The sequence below is a fragment of the Melospiza georgiana genome, chromosome 1 (assembly GCF_028018845.1).
Source record: "Melospiza georgiana isolate bMelGeo1 chromosome 1, bMelGeo1.pri, whole genome shotgun sequence".
Classification (NCBI taxonomy): Eukaryota; Metazoa; Chordata; class Aves; order Passeriformes; family Passerellidae; genus Melospiza; species Melospiza georgiana.
In genome coordinates, this window is record NC_080430.1 from 118,365,991 (window position 1) to 118,390,224 (window position 24,234).

The following is a 24,234-nucleotide window of genomic DNA, read 5'->3' on the forward strand; positions in this document are numbered from 1 at the left end:
ACAGGATCCCTCAGGAGCTGAAGCAATCCAAGAGGATGGATGCTCTCAGAGGAAAGTAAGCACTATGAACAGTAAAAATGGTCAAGAAACAAAGGTGTTGCCATCAACGATGGAAATGCACTGCTTAAGCTCATTCAGCTGTATTCATTTCCAGGGAAAACAATTTTCTTTTTCAAAAACTAGGTTCATACTTCCAATTCATCTCCATATTTATAATTCAGCAAAAGGAAAAAGTAAGCATCAAAATTTATGGGGTTGTGCTGTAATGTTCTGAAAAGAAATTGAAATAGGATCAATTGAAATAATCAGCTAAACATAATTTAAACAAGAGCAGAGAAACCAGAGAGCATAACAAAGTAAAAAAATTTCACACTGACTTGCACATGCCTTAAAGGCCCAGATAAACAGCCTTTTGCAGGTTTTAGATATGAACATGTGGGGTTTTTTGCTACCACATCAGTCATCTGGTAATGAAAATGTATGTCACACAGACCCTGAGTTACTGGTGCTGCACTAAAGTTACATTTGTTTTATTAAAGTCCATGGGAGTAAACCACTTGCAATGCTATAATGTGGTAAAAAAAAATCAAGCAGACTTTGGACTGTATAATTAGTTTGGTTTTTTGGGGTTGGTTTATTTTTTGGGGTTTTCTTGGGGGGGTTGGTTTTGGGTGGGTTTGAGTAGGTTTTTTTTGGGAGGTGGCGCCAGGGGTGTTTGGTGGGGAGGGTTGGGGGATTTGGCTTTGCTTTGTTTGGAGCAATTGAGATCTAGTGTTGGTTTTCTTGTTGGGGGAGTAGCTGGGTTTTCCCTTGGTTTAGGGGGTTTTTGAGTTTCGTTTTTTTGCTTCTGTTTTTTTTTCTTTTTTTTTTTCTTCTTTTTTTTTTTTTTTTTAATTAAATCAAGCCTGAAAAGAACTGCTCTAAATAGCCTGAAAGTGCAACTGAGTTAAGGACAATAAAAACCCAGGCACCCAGATGAAGTAGCTCCAGAGGTTAAAACCCAGGATCTATAATTTGCATCATAATGGGATCGGCTGTTTTGCACAACAAAGAAAAAGTCATAAAGCTGACGGGACTATTAGCCCCTTTTGAAAAGGCTACAAACCCCACCATTAGCATGCAAATAAATATTTTCTAGAAGCCTGATGGTGTGAGAAACACTTCTCAGTGGTAACATAACACAGGGACCATATTGTTCCAGTCTGGTGCTGAGCCACTTTGGGGTAGTTTCCAGATAATTCTCCATATCAGCTCTAGTGTCACCTGTTAAAGGTGAGATCTCAGACTGGCTTCTGCACAACGGCTCTATCTTCATTTCAAGATAAGGTTGCCTTCCTTGATAGAGATGCTGGATTATGATAACTAGATATTATTTACCTACCACTTTTGTGCATTATGCCCTGCACTTTACAGAGCTGGGACTTCAAAATGGCCAAGTGACCTAAAATCATCAATGCTATACAGAACAAGAAACATAGAACCATAACAGTTTGGGTTGAAAGAATCTTTAAAGGCAAAACCTACAATGAGCAGTGACATCTTGAACTCCATCAGGTTGCTCAAAGCCCTGTCCAGGCCTGTCTTGAATGTTTCTATGGATGGAACATCTATAATTCCCGTGGGTGACCTGTTCCAGTGTCTCACCACCATCTCTATAAAACACTTCTCCCTTAAATATAATCTAAACTGACCCTCTGTTAGTTTAAAAACATTACCTCTTGTCCTGTTGCTACCTATCTGATACAAACTGTCCCAATCTTTCCTAAAAGCTCCCTTCAACTTAAAGGCTATCATGAGGTCACTCTGGACCCTTTTGTTCTCAAAGACAAACAACCCCAGGTCTCTCAGCCTTTCCTCATAGCAGAGGTGCTTCAGCCCTCTGATCATCTTTGAGGCCCTCAACTGCAAGACACACCAACTCCAAACAGCTGCAAAAAGCTCTTCTGCAAATGGAGTAAAACACAGCACTAGACAGTGCTTATTTGCCTGTCCATCAAATGATGAGTTGCATTGTAACCCTCTAAACAACCATGCTGGGTGGTGTTGGAACCCAGGAAATTCCTCTGGCTGCCCTGGAGGACTCGAGACCCTGGCAGGGGGCTCGGAGACCTTGGCATGGATTCAAAAACACCTGTGCCTTTGATTTTAGCCCTTGGGAAAAACAATTACCAACTTTGTATGAAGATGTACAAGCCACAAGAGTTTGGATAGAATGTTAGTGAGTTTATCACAGGGTGAAATGTAGAATTTTGGGGTTTTAGAATGGGGGGCTCAGGAGGCAAGATGGAGGAATCTGGGCATGTCCTGCATTGCTCCTTCTACTTCCTTGCCTTCATCTTCTGCTGTGATGGTGGCACTTTTGGATTGGTTTAGGGTAGAGACAAACTGTCTAACAGAGGTGATAGGTATTGGAAATTTATTGTAAATAATGTACATGTAGTTTTTAGCATAAAAGATAACACCACCTCTGAAGGCAGTCAGTGTGCCATGAACCGACCTGTCAGACAGATCTCGGAGGGTCAGAGAAAGAATGTTATAGACAAAAAATAATAAATAACCTTGAGAACAAGAACAGAAGAATCTTGACTCGGTCTTCGGCTGCTGGGCTGGGAAAAAGAGACTCTCTAACACATCTCAGGGTCATCATGACCACAGAGACCCCCAAGAGGCTGGCACAGAGGTAACCAAGCACAAAATTCTCATTGTTTCTGTTCTCTCTCTCATGCAGACACCAGCAGCACAGGAGGCCAGAAAAGCCATGATGCTAATCTTCCTCTCCCGGCCAGCTCTCCTATTGGAAACCACCAGTTTACCACTGCTCTGAAGCACCACGGGGAAAGGAAGGGAAATTTCTCAGGCTAAGTCTTCCTCCTGGCACCATTCCCTCTGCCAGTAGTTCACACACCCCCTCTGCCAGAGGGGAAGGATATGTAAAAGCCCTTTCACTGCCAGCAGCAGACACACTGTGAGTGCTTCCAGGGAAAATCTCACCCTTGTTTCTGAGTGTACAGCTCTTGCTGTAAGCAACTGATCTTAACACATTTCAGCAGAAGTTGGAGTCAGCTCTTAAGTGCTTTGTGTGTGAAATGAATATGTCTGATGCATAAGACTGACCCAGGTTCTGGAATCTGGACACTGACATGCTCTATGTTCTGTCTGCAGCAACAGGCATTTTTCTGCTCTTGACTTTGAGGGAGTGTTGCTACCAAGGAGGTTGTTAAGTTCATTCTCCACAGGATTATCCCTTCTGTCCAGGTTAAGACAAAGAAGGGTTCCAGCCCTATAACAGGTGGTGAGCTGTGGACACCTGCTCTCTTGGCAGCAGAGCAAAACCACTATTTTGTTCTCACTAGCTACTGAACAGCCACGCAATGGTAATGCCATGCAGTCACCACCAATCTGAACTCACAATAATGTCTTAAAGTGAAAAGACTCCATGCTTCTGTATCAGTCCTCTAGGGCAATTAGCTACCTCTCCCTCCACCCAACTTGTTTTGGATATTGGCTTGGAATGCTGGAAAAAAAAAAGTCTGTCACTTTCTAGATGTAGGCAGTGTAGGTTGTAACACTGATTATAAGCTACATGTTGGCAGGAGAGTATAGCAACAACACTTTTTGTTATTAACAGCTGGATACTTCTAGCCTCAAAAATTCCAAAGATTTCCGGCGGTGGTTGTTTTCAAATGTTATTAAAAAAAACCCTCCTTTGCTATGTATTGCAGTCATGCAGACAGGAGTAGCATTTCCTTTCTCAATATCAAATTAATTCTATTTCTACCATTAATTATATTATTACATTGAAAAGAATTCAAAATTAGCACTTGCTGCCCTCAGAAGCTGCAGAATATTTCAAAATATATGTACAGATATTAAACTATTAAATTAATTAATATATTAATCAAAATATATGTACAGATATTAATACTTCTCTTAAGTCCAGTAAATTTAGCCTGCAAGCAATAAGCAATATAGTTAACACACATTTTTCTTTCTGTGCTTAATAATATAATACAAAAAACTTAGCATTTTCCCATCTTTCTAAGGGGAGTATATGCCCTGATTGTAAATGTATAAGCTATTGCATTTAATTTCATTTGGACTGAGCAAACACAGATAAAAGTGACTTGAAATTCAGTACAATTTTTCCCTCATGGGTAAGAAACTTCCCTTAAAGCACACTTTAAAATAAAATTGCCACCTGAGTAATTCATTGGGCCTAAAACTTCATAGATGTCTTCATCCTGAGATCAACTTCAAGTGGAATATTTCAAATGATTTATAACAAATAATGCAAGCTGAAAAGAAGGCTTCTTCTGGAAGTACCATGGTATTTTGGCACAGCAGTGAAAAGGTAGGTATAACTTAGTCAGCTTCTGCCAAAGCAGCAACAAATTCTACATCTCTCCAAAGTCAAAATAAATACAGGAGCTCTGTTGGCAGCAACATTAGGCTGTCATTGTAAAAGTAAACAGAGACCCCATAGACCAAACCCACTGTTATTTCCATGCCATAGCAGAGAAGAGCAGGTTTGTCTCAAAAGGTTCTCCTGGCACTGTTTCAGAACTGATATTTATAAGTTTGTACCATGAATCAGAGTGCAAACTGCCTGTTTAATGAAATATATTACACATCCTGGTCATCAAAACAACCCCTTTTTTTTCTTTTTTTAACTACATGCGGTCCCATCCCTTCTTCAGCCTTGAGGAAAGCGGGGAAAAAAACCCAAAAACAAGCAAGCAAGCAAGCAACTCCCTTCCTCCCAAAACATTAAAAAGAACCCCAATATTGGAGCCATACCTGTTCTCCTGGGCACAGCGTATTCTGCATCCCTCCTTAGGAATCACCAAGCCCAAATGCATCCTCAGCCGACAATTGGTGGGCCCTGTGTGGGGCCAGACATGAGTCCCTGGGTGCATGATAGAATATTTGATCTGCAAGAAGAGAAAGGCACATTTTTTAACACATTCTACTTCACAACTATGCTGCAGGGAGTCAGGACTTCATTTAGTCTCATCCTTGGTGATGGGTGAAAAGTATAATGCCATCTTTTGTTTGAGTTTCAGCAGCAATTCTGTGTCATCCTAAAGGCATTTAATACTGCAAAACATATGTCTTGTGGTGTGTGTGTGTGAAACCAGGGGTGTATTTGTGAGTGAAAGTACACTGTTTTAATTTTACTTAAAGTAACCAGTATTCATACTTCAGGCTGAAAATATCTTCTGCCTACAGTCAGAAAAAATAGCTTCTTTCCTGTGGCAAGATTTAAAAGGATGGACAATAGGAGACACAAATCTGTGTTCATCAGACTGGCCAGCCCCTCTCAGATGACATGTCTGTGGAGGTCACTGTCAGCCTCGGCCGTAGCAATCATGAGAAAGTGGAGCTCAAGATCATGAGTGGATGGAGAAAGTAAGAAAACAGAATTACTATCCACAGCTTCAGGAGAGCAGATTTGGTCTTGCTCAGGGATCTGCTGGGAAAAATCCCATGAGAGAAGAGGGGTCTAGGAGAGATGGTTGATTTTTAAGTAGCACCCTTGCCCAAACTCAATAATTCCTATGTGCAGGAAGCAAGGCAGCCAGAAAAAAAAGAAACACGAAAAGGAAGCAAACAGGAGGTGGAAGCAGGGTCAGGCCACCCAGAAGACTGCAGATGATACTCTCTGCATGGGCAGGGATGAGGTTGGGAAAGTCAAAGCTCTCCTGGTGCTGAATCTGGAGATAGAACTGAAGGGTAACAGGAGAGATTCCTACAAATATCTCAGCAATAAAAGGAAATCTAGGAAAAACATGCCCACCTACTAAACATGACAGAATATCTGATGACAAAGGACATGGAAAAGGCTGAGGCACTACACGTCTTCTTTGCCTCAATCCTTGCTGGTCTGACTTTCAGGAGCGCCAGGCACCTGAGACCAGTGAAATAGACTGGAGCACTGATGATTGATCTTCTGTGGATCAGGTTAGGGAACATTTAAACAAACCCAACAACCTGGTTCATGGGTCCTGATGGGATCCATCCATGAGGCCTGAGGGAAATGGATGATGTGAATCCATACATAATCCAGGCAGTCTTTGAAAGGTCACTGCCACCAGCAGACGTCTCCTGGTAGAAAGGAAATGTTGCTATCTTCAAGAAGGACAAGTAGGAGGGTCTGAGGATGTACTGTCTAGTCAGCCTCACCTCAACCCTTGGAAAGGTGATGGAGCAAGAAATCCTGGAAACAATTTTCAAACACATGAAGGAAAAGAATACCTGGGTGTAGCCAGTATGGGTTTATGAAGGGGATTCTGTACTTTACCAGCTTTCTGTGGTGAGGTTTCTAGCTTGGTGGATATTGTTTATCTCAACGTTAAGTCTGCCATAAACATCCTAATCAACAGGGTGAGGAAATAGAATCTAGATAAGTTCCCAGTGAAGAGGACTGAAAGCTGGCATTTAAGCCAGGCTCAACAAGTTATGATCAGAGGCACAAAGTCCAGCTGAAGGCCACTCATCAGAGGTGCATCCCAGGCTCAGTACTGGGTCCAGCACTGTTTAAGAGCTTCACAGTGACTCAGAAGATAGGACAGAATGCATCCCCCTCAGCAAGTTTGCAGATGATAGAAAATTGAATAGGAATGGCCAATACACTACTTTTTTTTTTTTTTTCTTTCCCGCCTTTCATAAGGACCTTGGCAGGATGGAGAAAGGAGGAAACACCTAATCTTAAAGTATTTGACAAAAGGCAGCATAAAATTCTGCCCTAGGGAGGCATGCACCAATACAGGCTGATGGACAAGTGTCTGGAAAGCAACTTTCTAGAAAGAGACTTTGGGGTCCTCACAGGGGGGCCCTCAAAGGGTCCTCACAGTGCCCAAATTAAGCAGGAGCCAGCATTGCAGCAAAGCCACCAACAGCTTCCAGGGCTGCATTATGGAGAGCTCTGGCAGCCCACTGAAGGAGGTTATCCTTCCCCTAAGAGTTCATGAGAGGTCTTAAATGTTGGACCCAGTTCTGTGCAACCTACTGTGAGAGAGACTGGAGCAGGTGAAGGGTATAAAGGGGATTAAGGGATGGGAGGAGCTAACATACAAGGGGAAGCTGAGGTATTTGGGACTGCTCAGCCTGGAGAACATAAGGTTCAAGGAAGGATCTTATTAATGCATTTAAATACCTGATGAGAGGAGTGAAGAAGGCAGAGGCAGGCTCTTCTCAAAGGCATCCAGGGAAAGGCAAAGAGGCAATGGACACAGATTGAAACACAGCAAATGCCATTTAAGCATAAGGAAACACGTTTTTTTACTGAAAACAGGAACAGGTTGCCCAGAGAGGCTGTAGAGTCTCTATCCTCAGAGGCATTCAAAACATGGCTGGACACAGCAACCTGCTCTAATTCATCGTACTTTAAGCAAGGGTAATCTCCACATTTCCCTTCTCACCTCGACCTTTCTGATTAATTCTACAACAACTCAGGGTACAGGAAGCATGAATAATGCATGACAGGGATGAGAAGTACCTTTTCAATTGAGAAATCTGCACATTTGGCTGGAACAGAGTAGTTTTGATAAATGTTACAGATTAAGGTGTTGCATGCTCTTCAACTGTTAACAGAACCAGCAGAAGACAGCGTGTGCCTCTTGTCTGAGCTTTTTTTGTGCCTCTAAGCTGAGGTTTCAGCTTACTGGCAGTTTCTTATGACAGCAAGTGATGAGCTCCAGTGGCTGTGCTGAACACAGATCCTCCCGCACAACTCTGCTACACTGTGATGTGTTAGACCCTGACACAATGCAAACAAGTGGTGATGCAGGACGCTTACTAATATCTGAGCTAAACAATTCTGTAATGCCAATATGCCAGCACTGAACATTGATTGCTGTCATGTACATGATCTGCCCATGCAGATCAGTCTGGGTATGTCTGTGAATTATATCTGCCTGCTGTGCTCAAGTGCTAGAGGTAAATTGTTCTAAACTACCAATGAGTTCTACTATGGCTGCAATGTAAGAAATGTCCAGAATTAAAACTAGCTGTGATACTTTTAGTTTACTGCTATTTTTAAGAAGAATGTTACAATTTTGATCACCTCCTATTGTTCTATACAGTGTCTCAGCAGCACTGAGCAGGTAGTTGATTATTTTAGATTTCATTTACCTTTGTCACTACATGAGGTGACCAAAGCACCCAAATAGTCTATTCACCACAGAATTCTTTATTTCCTGATAGTGTTTGCTCCCATAGCTTAGTGGTGCTTCTGTATGTGACTAGGGATCAGCAGGCATTTTAAGTTTATTTTAGCAGTAACATCTCAGTCATGGCTAGCATAAAACTAAAATTGCCCTAGGCATCTCATAATAGTGGATGTAAAACTTTGGACTTCAAGAGCACAACTTTTCAGATTATTTTACATTTATATGTTCAAAATATGTGACTACAGTTACAGGTTTAAATAAGCAACATTTCTGCAAACCATATTGTGGTGATAACTATAGAGCACCAAGAAACTATGAACAAAACAGTAGCTCTCCAAGAGAATCTGCTCTCAGGGAGGGATCCACTTTGGCTCTGGATGTGACTGAGAGCAGTTTTATTGTAGCCACATTGAGTGTGATGACTTCTAATCAGTTATATTCACTATAACCTGGCTTTGCAACCAATTCATGGAACAACAGCTTTGTTCATTCCCACAGCAGTAACCACCCAGTGCAGTTCTGCACATCAAAAGCGAGGGACTGGTCAAAAAGATGAATACATGCACTCAAGGGTCTGAAACAGGGCTAAATTAGCACTGGGCTTTTCAACTTTTGCATCCTTATTTCACCACGTGAAGTATATTCTCACATAGTTATTGTAGACAAAATATAATAACTTGGAAAAAACCGAAAACTTATGTCCTACACAACCAATGCATGTGCATTGACCTATACAGGTCTACTGCATGATTAAGTGAGGTTTACTGATAGCTGAATAGTCATTGTAGGCACGTGAAACAAATGTTGTTGGCACCCACACTCATGGATGTACAATTTCTTTCCTTCACCTTCAGGAAAGAAGCATGTGGCAGCACTATTTGGCTTCCACAAGGTGATTCTTCCTCTGTCTAATGCAGCCAGGCTGGGGGGGTGGACAGGTGAAGTTTATCACAGTGAGAATCTGGCTCACTAAATTAGTCATGTGAAGTTAGGTTCAGATCAGAAAATAAAGCTCAGGTTAGAAAGGACCTCATCCAACCTCCTGCTCGAAGGAGGTTAGGCTATGGGTCAGATCAGGTCACTTCAGGCTGAGGTTCAGTAAGGCTTTACTTATTGGTTGACCCATGGCAAATAACTACTTATCTACCATGAGCTCCCAGGAAACAAAAGGTAAAATGGCCCAACTAAGAAGTCCACAGAAAGGCTTCTGCTAACATATTTCACCCGGTATTTGCTGACAGTTAAATAGGGGCATATTTTTATTGTTAAGTTTATCATGTGCTTGAGGCATCATTAAATATATCAAAATTGTGCATTCCTCTATACATGTCCCTCTATTCCCCAAAACCACCTGCTCCCAGCATTATGAATTTGCAAAAATGAAGAAGTTTGCCAGGTACCTGCCCTCTTCTGCAGCCAGTAGCTTCTGGGAATCTTTCCAATAAAGCACAGGTTTTCGGAACACTTTTACAAGCATTCTCATTTTTTCTTCCTAGTGAAAATAATGGATAGAGCATTGGTAAGAGCAATGAATGAACCTTTCCATTTTCTGCTTTTCAGAAGAGCAACAAAGCTGCCAAAGACCTGACACTGAGAGACAGGTAAATATTACTGTTCTCATTTTAGGACCGTGCAACCTAAGTACCTCCATGTTCTAATATCATAGCAGCCTACACATTTTACTTTTACATTATTTGTGAACAGCAGGCTTTCTTCCATTTAAAAAGTGTTATTTTCAATGTATAATCACTAATGTGGATGCATAGGAAAAAAAAGATTTAAAATGCCCCCAGTATCATAAAATTTCAATACCAGATTATATTTTGATATAAATTTGCCTTTAATATTTTATTTTAAAGTACTCTTTCATATGTGGAGTTTTATAAGAATTTAAGGTCATTCCAAGAGTTGAGCCTCCCAATGCACAGCGCAGGGGCAGGGCAGCAAGCTCATTAAAGCCATATTCTTTTGCTTACACCATTTCTGAATGACAGAGCTCCCCTAGCTGGCAACCCAGAACTGAGGATGTGCCTTCTCCCAGGTCCCCATCTTCCCTCAGGCTTACCCTGTACTATGCCACAAGAGGAGTGCACTCATTGAACAGTTACCATACTCAAGGGACCCTCAGAGGTATTTGGAGACAACATGGTTTAGAGTGAAGAACTCCTGCTCATTGTCACTGTTTTATCAATTCCCTTCCTCTGTACATACTGATTACAAAAACAGTTTTAGAAAAAGCTGTATTGATAGTCCTTACTAAACTATGTGAATCTGAGATCATGAAATTGAGGAAAGACAAGAAATACAGACTGCTTTACCTTGTTGCCATAAGGTAAACTGGCTCCAGTCTCCTTTCTCCCGTAGGTTCTCATCTTCAGGCAGGAAGAGGCTTCGTTTTTTATCCATCACAGCAAGACCCTCATCCCGAATGAGCTTCCAGTTTTTCTCTAAGGACTGTTGTGAGAGACATGTTACTGCACTGAGAAATTACTGTGTTTGGCTTTAGTATAATTTTTAGTTTTTCCTGCCTTATTAGCTTTTTTTATATATTTAAAAGCAATAAAAGAAAGCATTTGCCGTTATTATCAAGTTGCTTTAAATTCTGTTCCCTTCTGACATGTTAAGGCAGGAAAAATAACTTTCACTTTCAAATCTTCAGATTCAATTACATTGGGATTGTAAGATTTCAACAATAGCCAGCCTCTTTGCAGACCAGGCCTCACTTTGACTTGCTTTTTGATGAGCCTAAGGGCTCTTTAAGTAATCATTTTGTATTGCAAGCTAAATGTATTGATCTTCCTAAATGATGTGCATGTGACCTGAAATCATTCCTGCAACTGGAAAACCACTTACATAATCTGGAACTCCAGGTGTTGGCACAATATTACAGGCCAAAGAGGCCAAATTAAAACACACCACTTGAGTTGAAGTTTATGACTGAAACTTTCCAAAAGGCTTGTGCTGAGATTCACTTGCATGTGTTGATGCTGTTGCAAAAGTCACATACAACTTGAAATGCCAGGTGATCATTTATGGACACAATGATTGAGAATGTGTCAGCTGCCTGATACTTCATACATACAAACCCACAAAATAGCAGAATTAAAATTTCTGTTCTCTTCTGCCTTAGGACATTATATTTGGAGAAATCAGATAGCTTAGAAAACCTTTTATTCTACCAATAATAAGTAATTTTAATGTTATAGCACTATAAATGGAAAACCCACGGTATAACAATGGGTCTGGATAAAAGTAACTTCAATTTCCCAGCAGCTTACTTTTCTCACTAAACCTTATTTTGGGTGAATAGTTTTCATTATTCCTTTGTGCTGTTGAACAATGCATTTCTGTAAGACATTTTCAATCCATTTCACACTGAAATAACCTATGGTATGTTCCCACACTACCTCCTTATATGATGAATAGAAGGTGATATAGCTAGCTGATATAAGTGCCCCCTTTTAGTCTTAAAACTTCATATGTTTATTAGCCATCCTCATGTAAAATAAACAGTTGCATTTTCCACTTGAGGTCTTTTTACTTGAAGAAAAAGTTGCTCTGACAAAATTGGTTTGTATTGCTATATCATAAAAGGCTCAACAAAGCAAACTTTGCCTAGAACACGTCTATAATACAGCTACTTTCTCCCACTAGAGCAATTTTAGCTAGGCTAAAATGTATGAAAATATGGATTTCACTTCTGTTATTACAGTAATCTCTATCATAACAAATTGGTTTTTTTCTCTCACTTATCAAAAGATGGGGAAGAATGCTTATTTTTCCTAGTGTATTCACATTATTCTCCCTCATTGATGGTTTCTATAACACTCATTTAACAGCTAGCATTAAGTAAAATTGCAAAGACTTGTTTGAATATCTTTGGAAAACTGACTTTTCCAAATAGTGTAGGGTACAGTAAAAGATCGAAAATTTCCACCTAATCAGAGATGTATATGAGAACAGTGCTGCTACTTATTCAGCACTGCCCTATCTACAAAAGGAAATGCCAGCTTGAGTACCTGGTTTGGCATTGGCTGGAGAAGAAAAAGATGAAAATAACCTACACTCACACCAGCCCCAATTTAAAATGATATAGAGCAACAAAACTGGAAAACTTTCAAAGATATTCCAAGTTCTTCTGTGCTTCCTCAAACTCCTCCTACTTCCTCAGCTGAAAAAAGGTAAGAGGGAGCATTCATCCATGCAGACAAGATGACACATGAAGAGCACTGGTGGTCCAAGGCACTGTAGGCAACAGCTGCTCTGTCCCCTCTACTGTCCCTCAAGTGCCACAGGTTGAAGGTTAACCTATAAAGGTGAGTGTTTGTCCTTGTGTTTAAAGGCTCCCTCCCCAACATGTTAGATACAAATTTATTTGAATACCCCTCATCAATTTAGAGCTAAATCCTCAATGGTTTTAGACATAAATTGCTCAGATATCAATAGGGTTTCTGTCCTGAAAACACAGACCCCCATCTGTAAAACACACTGACAGTGCTTCATAATGACCAACAGAAAACTCCTGGGAGAAATAAAGTGGGGAGTTCAAACACCACCCAGCCTTGTCTCCCTGACACTACAGACTCTCAGGGATATCTTGAACAGTAAGAACACAAAAAACATTCAAACATGTTTAAGTCCAGGACTTAGACTTACAGCTCCTGATCTAAGCATTGGTATCTGCAGGAAAAAAAAGTTAAATGTACTTATGCCTCCATGATATGAAAGGATTCAAGCTCCAGGTTAGAGCAAAAAATTAATATTAAATTTGATGCAGTATCCTGATTACAGCTGAAAAATCAGGAGGCAACAAGCACTGGGAGCATATGTACTTGTTTGCTAGCAGCTGATTCCCATAAACCTCCATATGGCTTTTTAAACACAGTTTCTAATAACAATTGAAGTTTACAGTTGCTGTACATCTGGCAATAATGTAGATTTTATTTAAATAGGGATTGTTTAATATGGGAGGTTTTTATATGAGACTATTACATTGAAAGTATCCTTACTCTGTCAAATCCTTTCAAAGTGTGGTTATAAATGACACAGGAAGAGATTAAGAGGTGGCTACCCCTCCTGTGAGGCATAACTACTGACCACACATCCATTTTAATTCACTGAACTATAAAATAAAATCGTGGTGAAGAGTTTAATGTACTTCACTTTGTTATGGAACAGAATAGGAAAGCATTCACAATCAGTTACCACATCTCCACTGGGTAACGCTGATAACCTCCAAGCAAGGGGGGCAGTGTTTTAAACTGTTCAAAATAGATTCCTTGCACCCATCCAATCACCCACAGAGCTCCAACATCAGCACTTGTATGCATCATCTTTGCTATTTTCAACACAAGGCTCCCCTTAAAGCATCCAACCACACTTTAAATACACATTTCAATTTAATTTCTCCCTTGCCTATGAATGTTTAGCTATTATTACCAAAACCATTAAGGCCCAGCCGTCAGCCTATGGAAAAATATAAAGATATGCTCTGTTGCCAATACTTTCACTCTCTTTCTGCACTTTTCTTGATGCACTTGAAAGTTTATATAATAAAATCTAAGCCATCAGAGAAAAGCAAAAATACAAGATCTACTTTAATCCATCAGTAAATTGTAGTAAATTATTGGCAAAGCATTGTCTGGGTCCTTTCCAAATGTCAAAGGACACAACATGCAGAAAGGACAAAATTAATTAAGTCATTGCCTACATATTAATTTCAGACCAGTAGAAAGTCTCTAGGATCCAACATCATTGTATCTCTTTTATTATTTTTTTAATGAGCACCAGAATAGAATAATACTATAAATGAGGTTCTACAGAAGGTACTGGAGAAAGATGCAATGACTCAGACTGGCTGAGGAAAGCTAATCATTCCAAGGGAAAAGGATGGGTTGTCAAAGATGAAAGTAAAGTTTTCTTTCAATTGAGGTCAGTGTACACAGTATATACACATATTGAATTCTACCATGGTATCTGGAAGAATTTCCCACACAGACAAAAGAGAAATGTTATGAAATGAAGCAGTAGGAACTAACTGTTGATTGGTTTCTGCTTTGTGAGAAGGGGAAATAATTATTTCAACTAAACCATGTACAGAAGTTGGAGTACTTCAGAAATTAGAAAACTAATGTCATCAATAATGTTTTGCTGCTTCCTGAAGAATACTACCTCTAGTCTTGCTTGCTTACAGCATTGTATGTAATTAGAATTGAACCTGCTTTCTTTCAGAACTTCAAGTATTTTCTTGAGTTACAAAAAACACAACAATACAAATATTTGTCCTGACGCATATAACTACATTTTGGCTTTATACTTTAAACTGTGAGTGTTGTTTTAAAGATCTTACTGCTCCCAAATTATGATACCTGTACAAGCAATTTACCAGTGACAATTTAATCTAGATTCACTGACATATTGCTAATAAAACAGCCAAAATGTGTACCACCAAATGAAAAGGTGTTATTGAATTCCAGAGAGGCAGTTGTACTGTGGAGGTCTGGGGTGAATTTTTATCCTTGCTGGTTTTCTGAGCAGCTCTTCTAGAAGCCACTCAAGATGCTGATCCAAACCAAGACCTTCATATATGACCTGATTCACCTGAAAAAAAACCTTCAAGGTGAAGCTCTGGCCATTTTATACCATCAAGTGAATTCTTTCACCCTTCAAAGCTGACTCATGCCAAGGGTGAATGGATCATTACCTTCTGAGACATAGGAATTTGAAAGGTTTACATGTAAGGAACTGTAAAACAACACTGCATGTAGCTCTAAAACACTAATCAAATAATATTCATACTTCCTTTTTGTTTGACAGAAACATATTAAGAAGTTCCCAGTTTCTCCATATCTTTTATGGCAAGAAGCATCCATTCCACACATACCTCAAGAATTAATTCAATATGAGAACATTTCATGTGCTAGCCCATAAAGGTCACTGCTTTTTGGTGTGGCTGAGATCACATTGGAGAATCACACTTTAATCTAAATCTCTAGCTTTATTTTTGTTGCCATCAAAACCATAACAAAGAGCAATCTTCCTTTTTAAACTACTTTTATTTTTTTTTAAATAACCATCTTTCCATAGTGTTTTTTTTAAACATGCTATGTAACTAAGTATAAAGAAGCAACCACTCTGAAGGAGTTTGTTCCTTACAAATATACTTTTTTGGGTTTAAATAATTTATCATAGTGGATTCTCTAAATGACACACCAATAATTGAAACATACAGGAAAAAAGGGTCTTCCTAATTTTTTAGGAATTATTATTAGAATTATAGTAAATTAATAAAAAACAATGTAAATTTGGAAATAAAAGCTACTATTATGAACAATAACCACACTACTTGCATGCATTAAATAAACAAAAACCTTTTAAAGAATTTAAATTCTGCATTATTATCTTTTGTTAAATCCATCACTGGGAACCTACACTTGTTTCTCTCATGCAATTAAAAGCTTCTATAGTCACTAAATATTAGACAAGGGCTCAAAAGCACAGCCTTTCCTGACTAATTAAAAATTCACAATGGGTATTCCAGACATTACCAAATTGTGCTGTCATTTTCCACTTGAGATGTTACATTTGTCTACCATGCAAATTTTGTATTTATTAATAATTTCAGCCAGCCTGTTCCCATTCTCAAATTTGAAAATGTCTAAGCTTATTTTATAGTATCTTATTTAATTCTTGTGCTCAGTTTGACAGTGCTGTCTGGAATTCACAGTCAGTAGTTCTGACCTTATTGATTAGCGTTTTCCCTGCTTAATAACTGAAATTATAGCTGCACTTTTAATAAAACCAAAAGTATAATGAAGCCTTACCTTCACCAGTTCTGTATATCCAGTTTCCCTTGCTGTCCACCAAGGCTGAGCCTTCAGTCCCTTGACATTGTAGAGGGAGCGCTGCCAAACTGATGCAAAGTGACCTCTTTGGTACCCAAGCTCATACCACTTGTATGCCTAAAACATTGCAGTTGTAAACAATCAAACTCACATCAGCCAAGCTCCTACAGGAAAAAAGTAACACCTCCTGGCAAGACAGAGACTGTCTCTTCAGATGTTGGGGTTATTCTTTCAATAAAATGTACTAATGAATACTTTAGGAAAAAAAAAACCACAAACAAAAAAACCCAAATAACAAATTAGATCAGTCGGCCAAGAGAGTCCAGTTCAACGTTAACAAAACAGGATAATCTTCTCACAACCATTCACATCAAATATGAGCTGATAATTCATGCCCTTAGACTTGGAATATCCAATTGTTTCTCATCTTATTCAATTGCATTTTCTCTGTTTCAATCTTCTGCCTACATGTGAAAGATGACTGTCTTCTGCTGCCAGTGGAGATGCTGTGATGATGAAAACAATGATGACTTAAAGTGTTAATAATCTAATACTTACATGCACCTGAGTTTCTACAAATATTTTTCATCTCACCCTAACTGATCACACGACAGAAAACCTGCTGAAATTAATACCGGACCTTTTCTTGTCTTTACTCTCCCTTTACACAACTTGTTTTACCCCTGCATAGCAGCAAAAAAAGCAAAGCAAGAAAATGAGATGCTTGGAAAAAAAAACATCCAGTATTTGTAGCACTGTGAGAAACCACATGCAGAGAAAATTATACAGAGCTGCCTCCTTCCTGCCCAGCATTGCTGCTACAGCTGCAATAGTTCAGACAACATAATTTTAAAAAATCCTCCAATAAACAAAAAAATAAACACCCTTCCCCCAACCCCCCTCCCCAAAAAAAAACCAAACCAAAAAACCCCCATCAAAAACTAAAAAAAAACCCAAGACAGCTAAGTAGGGAAATATGAGAGCAATAATTCCAGAGCCGAGGGACTGAGGCAGGTGGCAATCCCTGCCTTGAACAACTGGCCAAAGTCCTCACTGAGAGTTTGTAAACTTTCTTCAAGTTTTTGAAAATTGTTGTACTCTGATCTTTATAAGTCTCCCAAAGTATGGAGCAAAGTCTGCAATACATTGTTGCTCTACAGTATTTATTTGAAGTACACAAAAATAGTGTGGATGAACAGAATAACAGCAGATCATATATAAAATATCATCTTTTTTTGCCTAGAGAAGCTCAGTAAAATTGAGCATGGGTCAAAAAAATAATAAGGTAATACACAGCATATATTTAAATGTTGATGTTATCTTGGTTAACTGTCTGAAATGGAAGCATTAGGATTTATAACATTTGTTCCCCCAATTGTTAAAATACCAGTGAGATATCAATGATGGTTCATGCTGACTGCCTGCAATCAATTGCAATGTCTGGAGTTAGCCCAAATGATAAGGGGAATGAATTATTTGTTTCAGCCCCTGAGTGATGAGTATGAATGTTGCTGCTGTTTAAGATACATCAGCTATAATTACAATGTATAACACAATTAATTTTTATTTATTAGAAGAATTGTGCTAAAGAAATTGCCTTTATCAGGATGAAGTAGGGTTAGGCTGCCTCACTCATCCTTTCCCAAGACTCAGTGAAAGATTTCTTTTCTCATGCAGGTCTTGGCAGGGGAACATGGACAGCTACAGCAGTGTAGCTCTCCTTTCCAGGACAGAAACTGTTTGAGATGCACTCAGTTTATCCAATCTATGTGAAGAGTGCTTTGTTGTGTAACAACTTCTAGGTTTTAACTTCTCTTTTCTTAAGCCAACATTTTATCAAATTATAGTTGGAAAGGGCATACTCAATACTGCTCCCCTCACATTTCCCAAGGCCACATTCATAATTCCTAATTTAGCTCTAATAGATGAATATCTCCCTTCAACAAACCTTCAGTGATAGCAATTTCACATCTAACTTAAATATTGATCTGTTTCCTTGATTAAATCTTGAACTTCAGCAAATCTAGCAAGGTCAGTGAGGAAAATTTAGCTGAACAATGGACTTTCCACTGATAAATTTAGAAGTCTCCTCTATCCCAAGAAGTTAATTTGTCATTAATTAAACTTTTTCTACAGCAGATTTGGCCATTAACTCCATAAACATTAACACATAATAATCCTGGAGTTAGAGATGCTGTACATTAATTACATCTGTGTGGTATCTTTATTCAAACAAATGGCAATGGGATGTTCTAGGCTCAGCAACTCAACCCAGAAGTGTCCCATGGAAATGTACAGGGAATTTGAGAGAAGGAGACAGAGTCAGATAGAGTGTGAAAGCAGACTCTGTGTGTGCATATGCTTCTAAGTAAAATGAAGTAAACTAATTCTCACTTATAAATGAACAATTTAAAAAAAGTCATTGGAAGAGTATTGAGGGAAGGTAATCTAGCTTAAAATTCAGATATTACATTCTAGATCTACAGTATGTATAAAGTACTGTAATAAAAGTTCCATGAATTATTTTAAAAAAAGGTAAACTGATGAACTAGACTTGAGAAAGATCACATACAGTGGCTTCACCACAGCCCACTTGTCTGCAGTTGATACTGGAGAAGCACCTACTGACTGGGCCACAGCACTAAAGGGGTCAGCATTTTTAACAGTTTTTAGGTATTAATATTAATTTTACAGCTTTAAGGTATTAATTATTAATAATTAGGTATTAATATTTTTACAGTTTTTATGTATTCATTCTACAGTTTTTAAGGTATTAATTATTACTTACATTACTAAGTAAGTAATTAAAAAGCAGTGATTTTCATGGCTATTTCTACTCAGATTTTTAATGCTTATTCTCTTCATATTTCCCACCTAGGAATTGGATTTTTTTTGCTGTTGTTTTTAAATTCATGCTCCTATTAAAGTCCATGACTAATCAGAGTCTTCAGAAAAGGTCCTTTGCTCCCCTGCCATGACAATAGTGGAAAGTCACATACTTAAATTTCACTTTTAAGTATAATTTGATTTCAAATAAACAAAAGAGAAACTCTTATGGCTTCCAGCATCATATGTTTGTTTTTGTTGGGCTCTCAACAGATACATAGTACAAATTTCTGTTTTCCTGATTGATTTGCTAATTTAGTTGTTGAAAAAAATTCATAACTCAGCCAACACATTCAGTCCTCTCATGATCCTCTTTTATCTCATAAACATTGGTGCTTTTTCCTTGGATATTAAGGAAGATTTACAAAACAGTGTTAGACAAGAACTTCTATACAGTAAAATACAAGTAACTGATTATTTTAACTCATTAAAATCTGTGTTGTAAGTGATATAAGCAGAACACCGTTTCTAGAAACATTTAAAATTTTTGTAAATTTTTAGTCCCTTGTTTCAAGCTGCCCTATGCCAGCTTAAACATTCTCAGTTAAATCTAAAGCAAGGGATGCTACGAGATTGTATTGTAATGCCTACAAACGGATTTTTTGCTATTGATCATCTTGACTTCTACACACACAGGCTGGATTGTAGTTGCAATCAAACTACTCTTGTTTTCAACAATAAACCCATCATTAAATGCTTTCCTGGATTCTGCAGCCACTCACAGATTTAGATTTTAAAGCAAGACATGTACCTCTTTGTCTCCCATTCTCTGTAATGCATCACCCAGATGAAAATAAAAACGTCCATCATCTGTGCCAGGGTCACCAGACTCCAGTCCTTCCTAACAATTACATAAACAAACAAACAAACAAATAAATAAATATGAAACTTATAAGAAAACTTAGAGGACTTCTAAAAGAGTTCATTTGATTGCTGTAAATAATCTGTCAATCCTATGCAAGAGACAGGCTATGAAACTAGGTAAAAAATGTCACCACCATGATAACCTGGAATTTGAGCTGAATAAATACAATATGTAAGTAGAAAGTAATTGAGGAATGTTACCAGTTTTCCAAATCCCACAGCCTCTCCCTTCAATCCCTCTAAGACAGAGGCATATTCAGAGATGGATACTTGTCCCTGACCCTATAAACATTTACACAACATTTTATAAAGCTGGACCAAGGTTTTATTTTGTAGTATTTCTTCCCAAACACCCAGAAGTATACATAAGGCTTCTCTGGATCTTTCAAGACTCTTAGGTTTGCAGCATACTACCAACCTCAAATAATTTGAGGCTCAGAGCTCTGTACTTCAGGTTAACCATTAATAAAACGAACATTTGATGTTTAAGAATTGATGATTTTCAATGTACAAATTTGTTCCAGTTCATAAGCAGTGATACACCATTATAACTCCAACAAATAGTTTAAGCAGTGATTTGTAATTAGCACACTTCTAGTCTGACACATTTTATATATTCCAATTCTACTGTTTGCTGGTAAAACATTTACTGTGGGTGAAAAAGTACCTGTAGATAAGGTATGCTCTCTGCTATCTTGTTTTCTGCCTTCAGGATGAAGCCATAATGTACTTTGGCAAAGCCATCATTTGGAGCCAGACTTAGAACCTGTTTGAGAGAAAATTGATTAAATACACCTATATGAATCCATGTAAATTAACAAATCTGTGTACATAATACTATTCAGTAATGCAATTGCATTTTCTTCCATTACAGATTCTCAGGTAAACCCTTGGCTTGTCTGTGCTTTCTTTTCCTTGTTCACTTTTGCGCTCTCTCCAGACAAACCAAACTTTGAAGTCTCAGAAGTAAAATTATTTCCACAGAAATTACTTTATTTTTCACTTGTCCTTTTCTGCACTTCTCTCTTGAGTTACAGCATGTTTCATTACAGAATTAAACCCACTATCAACACTTAAGTTACTTATTCTAGGTTGGAATAATCAGAAGGAAAGCAGCTACTCTTGAAAAAATCTGCAGCAGAAAAATACCTAAAATAGTTTTAAATTAGATTTCCAGTGTTAGCAAACTAGTTTTTGCAAGAGAAATTATGTGAAACATGATGACCACAATTCAGAAAGAAGCTGCAATGTAATGCCAGCATCATGAGATGGGGATGTGAAAACTCTGGAACACCAAGGGCACTGCCAGCACACTGGTGAACTGGAGCACTCTCTGGAACAGTGTGCACTTTTCTGGCCGTGGGAAAGAAGGTAATAAAACGTCTACTGCACTAGTGACTCAATGTGAAAGCACACATTATTCTTGTGTAGTTGTGTGCTGCACTCTTTGACCAAGACCAAGCATGCTAAATTCAGCTAAAAGATTTTGTACCCTCAACAAGATTCAGATGGTATCTGAGTTTACAAACTGGCTTAATTCTGCAGAAAAGGGAAACTCATGGGCACATGTCCAGAGATGGATATTTCATGGGGACTGTGGAAGAGAAGGATTTGTGAGTACAGGGACAGATGTAGGAATGGATCAGTGTATGGGGCAGTGTTTCAGAGGAAGGAAGTGTGAAGCTGCCAACCTGAATTCTGAAATATGCACCCCCGACACCAGTCAGATAATTTAAGTGCATTTGTCTTCCTCAGCCAAGGGCAAAAATTAGAGCAAATGTCTTGATCTACTTCCAGCTCAGCATTTCTATGATGTACATATCCAATATAATTCATAGCTCTATGCAATATCAATTACATGGTTAAGTTAATCTGTTTCACATCTCTTCTTTCCTTAAAATAAGGGTGGACAGTTTTATCAAGATAGACCCTCAGCCTGTGAGGATCATCACAGGAGCCTGGCCGGCAGTGGAATTACAGAAGCTGATATCCACTGAATGTCTAGATAGCTGCTAAATGCAAAACAACAGACAGATGAGCAATTTATCTTGCCTAAATCCATTTTTGAAACTACTAAACTTATGCTGGGGATAAAATGCCTGCATACATTATAGTTATTTCCCTCTGCCCTTTCCAGTCACTGTCTGCCATCACTTTTCAATCAAAATAATTACAAGCAAAATCATAAGACATTTTCAGGACCAACTTCTTTCTTTTCTCAAATCTTAAACACACCAACTACATCCAAGCAAAACCAAAAATCACAGCCATGAAGGTACAAAATGTTATGAGTTAAAAATAGCAACATTTCACAGAAATTACTTATTATGAAGGAACAAACAATTTGAGAATCAGTTGGAAGTCCATAGTATGAGGCATTATTAGGAAAAAGTACCACGGTAAGGATGAGCTTGATCCCTAGGATAAGACTACACTACCACCTTCTGCATCTTATGCCTTTTGACTACAGGATTCTGTGTATAATTATTTTGATCCAAGAATCTGTACCTGCAGGGTGAAATGAAATGACTGACAGAAATATTTATTAGCCCACATAATTTCGTTACAGTTTCTTTAACTATAGGATAAAGCTATCTGATTAATTAAGACAGAATAGAATTTTCTGTATTACGGTTCATTTAAACTATGCCGAGTTGCATTAAGGAATGATCTACATTCAGGGCCCCTAAAGAGAAGCAAAGAGATACAATCAGCAGAAATTACACTGGAAGTATTTAATGTAAATTGTATTACTCTGTTGCTGTTGCTGCGTGCAATATTAATTATGTTTAGAAATAAGTTTTACTAAACTGCTCATAGGCCATTAAATATTAATCATGAATATAGAAATTAACCTCTGGGGCTATCAGAGACTAATTAGCCATGGCAGAGTACTGTGTTAATGTGGATATTCTGGTTTTGGTACCTGAGATAGCTCAATCAGAGCTGGCTTAAGCCTGTCTCTATAATGCTGCACTGAACCATGCACACATGCCCCAGCAAGGAGGCAGAAAAAGAGATATTGGCTGAGTAACCAGTCTTACAATGTTGTCTTTTGCTGTGTTTTTTAATAATCTATGGATGCTTGAACAAAAAATAGTTCTAATTCTACCAGAACTACTTTTAAAGTTATGTTCTCTTTGAAAACAGAAATAGTTCTTAATTCTACTAGGATTATACTTAACATTATGTTTCCATGTCCCTAAGTGAATTCAAAAGAAAATTATTTAATATTAGAGGCAAAACTGAGATCCTCTCCAGCTGGACACTATTTTCCATCTGTGGTTCAACAAAAAATTCTGGCAAACAGAAACTAGAAAAGTGTATTTTGGGAAAGTTATACTATACCACACTACAGCTGGAAGCAAAAAAACTCTCTTGGTCTGAAGTTCAGTGTTTATACACATTGCTTCTGCAGCTAAAAGAAGAAACATATATTAAAGACTTTTAAAATAAGCTGCTCAGATGTAACAAATTTAGAAAGAAAAATAAGAATTGACAGACAAATAAGTAAACTGGCTATTATATGCAAAGCATAGCAGAAAGTTTTCATCTTCTAGGATTCCCTGGGCATCTATTCAATTCCTTGGAAATGATGCAAGCCTGGGTTTGCATCTGAAACGGCAGGTCTGAAATGGCATGTACTGTGATCCCATGTAGGGAACAATACCTGTGCAATACCTTGGAGTTTAAGTTTCTCCACAGAAAAGAGTGTTTAACTACTTGGGAATTTTCCTGAGCAGCAGAAACAAGTACCACATACACAGGAATTTAGACAACCATGAATAAGGCTAGAGGGAAATCAACAAAAAGCTGAGACTTTGAGTTGAATAAGGAGAATGCTCTCCTGAAAATGTGTACTGAAGTCTAAGACGCCTGTCCCTTCTGCATTAAAGAACACTTGAATAAAATGTATGAACAACCTTACATTGGGAAACAGAACACAGAATTCATAAATATTGGAGGTATCTACTTTGCAGCAATGAGTTCATGCTCTTGTCTGTGCTCTCTTAACATTTTTGTATCAAAAGATTACACAAGTGAGAAGGAGTTAGTCACACTGCAGAAGTTTCTCAGCTTTTTAAAAAATCATGGGAAGAGCAAGACTTCTCCATGAGGCCCTCAGAGCCACTATTCAGTTTGCCCCTTTCTCTACCATGCAGAGAATCTGAGCACCTATGGTAGGAGCTGAAAACCAAGCACTTTATAAATATGCCTTGCAACAGCTGAGCAAAGCACTCCAGAGCAGGCCATGCAGCCCCTAAGCAATCTGCCCAAAATCATGCAAGTAGAACCAAGAACCAAAGTAGGCACACATGAGATTCTCCCTGTTTCTTTGGGTATTATTTTAAAAATCCTTAGTGCAAACTTATCCTGAACTGCAATAAAAAATTACATTATTGTGTTGGAATTCAGCCTGAGTAATACCTAAAATACAGACAAACCCACCATGATTTTCTAAAAAGATG

At 38.3% G+C, this 24,234-nt stretch overlaps 1 protein-coding gene across 6 annotated transcripts in view; it reads right to left on the minus strand.

Annotated features, from left to right (window-relative positions):
• Positions 1-24,234, minus strand: part of ASPH (aspartate beta-hydroxylase) — a 110,814-nt gene that overhangs the window by 4,399 nt on the left and 82,181 nt on the right. For all 6 annotated transcript variants that reach the window (XM_058019436.1, XM_058019445.1, XM_058019421.1 and 3 more), the window contains 6 exons: positions 20,433-20,531; positions 19,653-19,742; positions 15,995-16,132; positions 10,490-10,625; positions 9,572-9,663; positions 4,798-4,931 (listed from right to left, as the gene is read on the minus strand). In XM_058019436.1, the coding sequence (XP_057875419.1) occupies positions 4,798-4,931; positions 9,572-9,663; positions 10,490-10,625; positions 15,995-16,132; positions 19,653-19,742; positions 20,433-20,531 (689 nt within the window). The remainder of the gene's footprint in view (positions 1-4,797; positions 4,932-9,571; positions 9,664-10,489; positions 10,626-15,994; positions 16,133-19,652; positions 19,743-20,432; positions 20,532-24,234) is intronic.